Source organism: Antedon mediterranea, chromosome 8, assembly GCF_964355755.1.
Source record: "Antedon mediterranea chromosome 8, ecAntMedi1.1, whole genome shotgun sequence".
In the NCBI taxonomy this organism is placed as follows: domain Eukaryota; kingdom Metazoa; phylum Echinodermata; class Crinoidea; order Comatulida; family Antedonidae; genus Antedon; species Antedon mediterranea.
Window position 1 is genome coordinate 6,491,106 of NC_092677.1, and position 5,000 is coordinate 6,496,105.

Sequence of the window (5,000 nt, forward strand, 5' to 3'; positions counted from 1 at the left end):
GCCATTAAGTCGCGTGCTACAATGCATAGTGATACCGGACCGACAGACAGACCGACCGACAATCATAGTGAACTATACTGACCGAAATTACTGAACATGTATAACGTAATTTCGAGTTGAAAAGTAAGTCAAGAAAACAGAAATCGGGCAAAAGGAGTGCGCAACAACATTTAACGTGCAGTTCGCGCGCAAAAATCTGCGCACTCATGGCAATTTTGTAAACGCTTAAAATTGCCTGAAACGTACTCTTATTTCATCGAAAATAAATTTTGAACATTTTAAGCGCGCGTACGCATGCGTTACATGCGCTACGCACGTAATTGTATTGCCATATGATGATTTATGCCCTGAAATTTATGAGTACCAAATTTTATTTAATTGTGATTCATGGTTGTTAAGATATGATTACAAACGTGCGTGCGTAGACCGTGTAATTTTTTATTGCGCACCGTGAAAACATAACCACATCGATTCCTGGCCATAAGGAATATTCTGTGAAAAATTGACTTAGCTAGATTAAACTGATATCAAGATAAGGTCATAAAGCGATAAAACGCATAGTGATACCGGACCGACAGACAGACCGACCAACCGACCGACATAGTGAACTATAGAGTCGCTTCCACGCGACTAAAAATCTGTAGCTACTCTTTAATGGAACAGTCTTTAGAATAATATGTGGAATTGATTTTTGGTAAGAAAAAGAAACATTTCATTACTACAGCAAGCAACATTTTAATTCTTTAACCTACTATAGGGTCATCAACACAATTGACCACTTGAATTCTAGACTTTGGAAAATTGAATTGAATAATTTTCATACATAATGTTATATTACTATTTAAATTATTTACAATTGTACCAATATAATTAAGTTACTTAAAAAATTAAACTAATTTTTGAAGCAGCAGTTATATGGCTCAAATATTTAATAATACTAAGCCAACATTACAGTAATGGTCAAACCAGCTGGTGTAAAACAGTGATTTTCTACATTATTTCAGAAATTCCCTGATATTAACCATAGCACCATAGTTAACTAAACAAGACTAATTTATCCAGCTAATACTGAAAGTACCATTCACTTTAGACATCAATATTCAATTTACAGAATTTTGGCAATAAAAATGTATAGTTTATTTAGGCCTTATCTATCTCAAAATTGGTCTATTTTTCAGAATGTATGTTATAAATACTAACAGCAAACAAAAGCAACTTTGGGAGAGTTACAAGGGGCATTGAGAATACCAAGATCTAGAAAAATAAGACCTAAGATCTAGATCTTCATTTTCTAGACACCTAGTAGTAGTATTTTCTGACTGAACATGTGTTTTTTTCCTAATTTATTGTGTAAAAATCATTTGTAAAAACATTCTAACCACCATACACAAATATTTGAATAAATTTGTTAGCACAAAAGCCAAAGATAAATTGGCAATCATTAATTCAGATAATTGATATACTTATTATTTTTAATAATAAATTATAAATGTACAATATATAATTGCTAAATATAAAAACATTAATTTTTAAAATTATTGGACACTATATTTGACACATTACATTAATATACAGTATAAGTTACTGCTATATTAAAACAGTATAAAGTAGTAAATTATGTAAACAATACATGGACAGTTTTTGAAACTGTGATCTTTGTTTGGTAACATTCTCCAGCAATTTCAAAGGTCTACGAGATCAAATTAATAAAATATATGTTTAAATAAATAAATCCTATTCAGTATTTTTGGTTGAAAAACATGATTAATGTTATAGTACAATTTACAAACCCTATATATTTTTGTCTATACACTACAGCTGCTTTCACATCACGCCTGGCTTCGATCAGGCGCTCCAAGAAAAATTGGTTTAGTGTTAAAACATAGGACGTTCCCAACATTGAATCCGTACCGGATTCGGACTCAAAATTCTGAGCGATGGATCAAGAAGCCATTTGTTTCTTGAAATTGTGTGATTTTTTTTCTTTTGACCAATTAACAGTGAGCATGAATTGAATAACCTTGCTTGACAAAGGGCATGATGTAAAAGCAGCTTACACATACAAATTCAGATGAGTCTAAAATAGCATGCTTTACCTGAGTACTTGTGATCCAATATATTGAGAGTTTATATTACTTTAATCATTACAATCCTCCATGCACTTAATTCATGTGTAATTTTATTATTGTATCAATAGGCAGATTATATTTTTGTATAATATTGTATATCATCTGCATTGCAAAATTACCGTATTCCAGTCCAAACCACAACTTTGATAATTATAATGTTTAACCAAGTAGGACCCTCTTTAGTCGGCTGTCTTCGTCTTCAGATTCCGATTCAGAACTGCTTGAAGAATGAGTAGAAGTGCGACATTGAGGTGAGCACAGATACTGCATCAGAGGAAGACGATATTTACCACAGAAGTCAACAAACTTTATGTTCTCCACTCTCGAATTGAAATAAACTCCTGAAATGAAAGATTGGTTTTTAAAATCATGTACTTTTTCTATTGAAAATCATCTTCAGTCAGGAAAAAAAATATGAATGATTTGATATATAACACTAAATGTACACTTGCCAGAAGTATCTACTGTAGTATTTCCTGGGATGTTTTTTTTTTTGATGATTTTGAATCACCTTATTAATATTACATTAATTATTCTTGAAATGGAATTCGCAGCTCAAGTACAGCAGTTATGACTATCTAAGTGTGTCAAAATGATTTTCACCGCTTTGAACATAGTCCATACTCTTTAGAATGCTACTAACACCAGTATTAATTTCAGTTTTCTGTATGAAATAAGCGACTTTGATAACTCCAGAAGGCGCCATATTTCAAAGGCCAACCGGGACAAAAAATCTAGGCTAGAGCGATGATGTAAATTTACATTAGTGCGCTTGCCTAGATGAAACTTTTTGTCCCGATTGACCTTTGAAATATGGCGCCCTCTGGAGAGATCGCTTATTGAGTGGTACATGTGTAAACAAGACTTGACCATACCTTTGCAATTAGGATTAACACATTTCTTAGCATGATTTAGATAGTGATATAAATTAGCAGGCAAATCGGTCAAAGAATAACTTAAATGCTGATTCTTTACACAACGGGCTGCCAGTTCCAAAAGCGTCGGCGGCTGCCAAGCAAAATCGCGAATAAACCGAACGACCAAAGGATTTCCTCGTAGACTTAACTCGCACAGGTTACTCAACGTGATAATTTGTGTTGGAAGCGTTGTCAGCAGGTTATTGTGAAGACTGAGAGATTGTAAACTGGTAAGTTTGGTTAGTTCAGCAGGTAAGTCTTGTAACTTGTTATCACTAAGTGCTAAGGTTTGTAGATTGCTCAGTGCACCAATTTCTACAGGCAACGTTTTGAGGCGATTACCTCCAAGGTACAATAGTTCCAACCTGAAAATATAATTTAAATAGTTATTGTTAATCTTAATGATTGATCATAATGACATATGATGAAAACTGTTTTTTCTGTTTTTAAGGGCAAACTAGGGCCTATATTATTTACCATCTCTATCGTCAATTTTAATCCTAGTAAATTTCTTTATGATGGCAATAAAAGTTTAAAAAAAGATTAGGTAGGCCTAGGCTAGGGCCTAGATATATCGTTATATTTAATTAGGGCCTCATATTAAATATGTACACAAATTTAAAACACTATCAGTATCATGAACATACAAAACACAAACTAGGCCCTAGTATAGGCCACTAGGCTAATTTCCCTCCTTTTCTCATACACAGCCCACCAATCTTACCTTCTGAAATTACCAATTTCTCGTGGGATGTCAGTGATAAAATTACCTCCAATATACAAAAATTTTAAATTTTGTAATTCTGTTAATTGAATAGGAAAATCTACAAAACTATTTCCACTTAAATTAAGGACTTCTAACACTGGGCATTCGCCGAAATTCTTTGGTAAAGATGATTGATCAATAAGATTGTTTTTTGCTGTGAATGTTTTCAAACATTGTAATTGCACTATTTCTTCTGAAATTATCGCCACTTGATTATTGCTAATGTCCAGTTCAACTAAACCAGAAAACTGCGCGAGATTATACGGTAGAAATGTTAGTAAATTTCGACTTATGTTTAGGCCCTTCACATCAGCCTTGTTGACTATACGATCCTGGCTTCCGTCGCCTGTGAAAACGTCCAATCCCCGTTGGGACAGATCGACAAAGAGATGTTGATTTCCCATATCCATCATTGTTGTTTTTGTAGCACTGTAGTGGTATACCTGTGTTGATGTTACCGTACATTCATTTTCACCCTTCCAACATAACAACTTCACATCTAAAAATGAGCAAAAATAGACCAAAATTCCACAAATTTGACATCGCGAAGTGTTTACGTACGAGAGAGCGACCGATGATGTTATTTTCGCTGAGAGCCCATGCACTAGTGACGTGTAAAAGTTGTTAATACTTTGATTGGCCAATCGTCGGCGACAAAACAATTGGTATGGACCAATCACTGGTGTTCAATTCCAAATAGACAAAGCAACTTTTTCTAGATCAAACCAGATTGTGTACGTGACGTCACGTAATGAAAGAATCGGGAAAAAAACGAAACCAAAGATCTTATCAGAAACGGTAATCATTATAGGGGGAGCTATACTAACTAGAGCAGTCAATTTTTTATCGAATGAAAAAAATATTCTCTGAGTATTCAATGAATACAAACAAAAATTGTTTTATAAGACCTACTTTTATTAAATGTACAACCCATCATATATCATTGATGAATGCTAGGCCAGCAATTAGTTAAGTCATTCGAAAAAAGGCAATGCTTCAACTTTTAAATGCAGACTGAGCAGTTGATTAAAAAGCGGCGATCAGTCAACAACGTATTGCAGTAAATATTCTTAAAAGTTTACAAAAAGCTGAAGCACAGAGCATTATTTATCACCATTAGATATCACCTTTTCGTTGGGTAGGGCTAATTCCAAATAACATTATCGAAACCAGGTTTGTATTAAAATA

At 33.7% G+C, this 5,000-nt stretch overlaps 1 protein-coding gene across 1 annotated transcript; it reads right to left on the reverse strand.

The window, feature by feature from the left end:
• Positions 1-719: 719 nt before the first annotated feature.
• On the reverse strand, positions 720-4,406 carry LOC140056968 (leucine-rich repeat-containing protein 58-like). The gene is made up of 3 exons (XM_072102497.1): positions 3,771-4,406; positions 3,005-3,411; positions 720-2,470 (listed from the first exon to the last, which is right to left on the reverse strand). The coding sequence occupies exons 1-3, from the start codon at positions 4,223-4,225 to the stop codon at positions 2,289-2,291; spliced, it is 1,044 nt and encodes a 347-aa protein (XP_071958598.1). The 5' UTR covers positions 4,226-4,406; the 3' UTR covers positions 720-2,288.
• Positions 4,407-5,000: the final 594 nt, after the last annotated feature.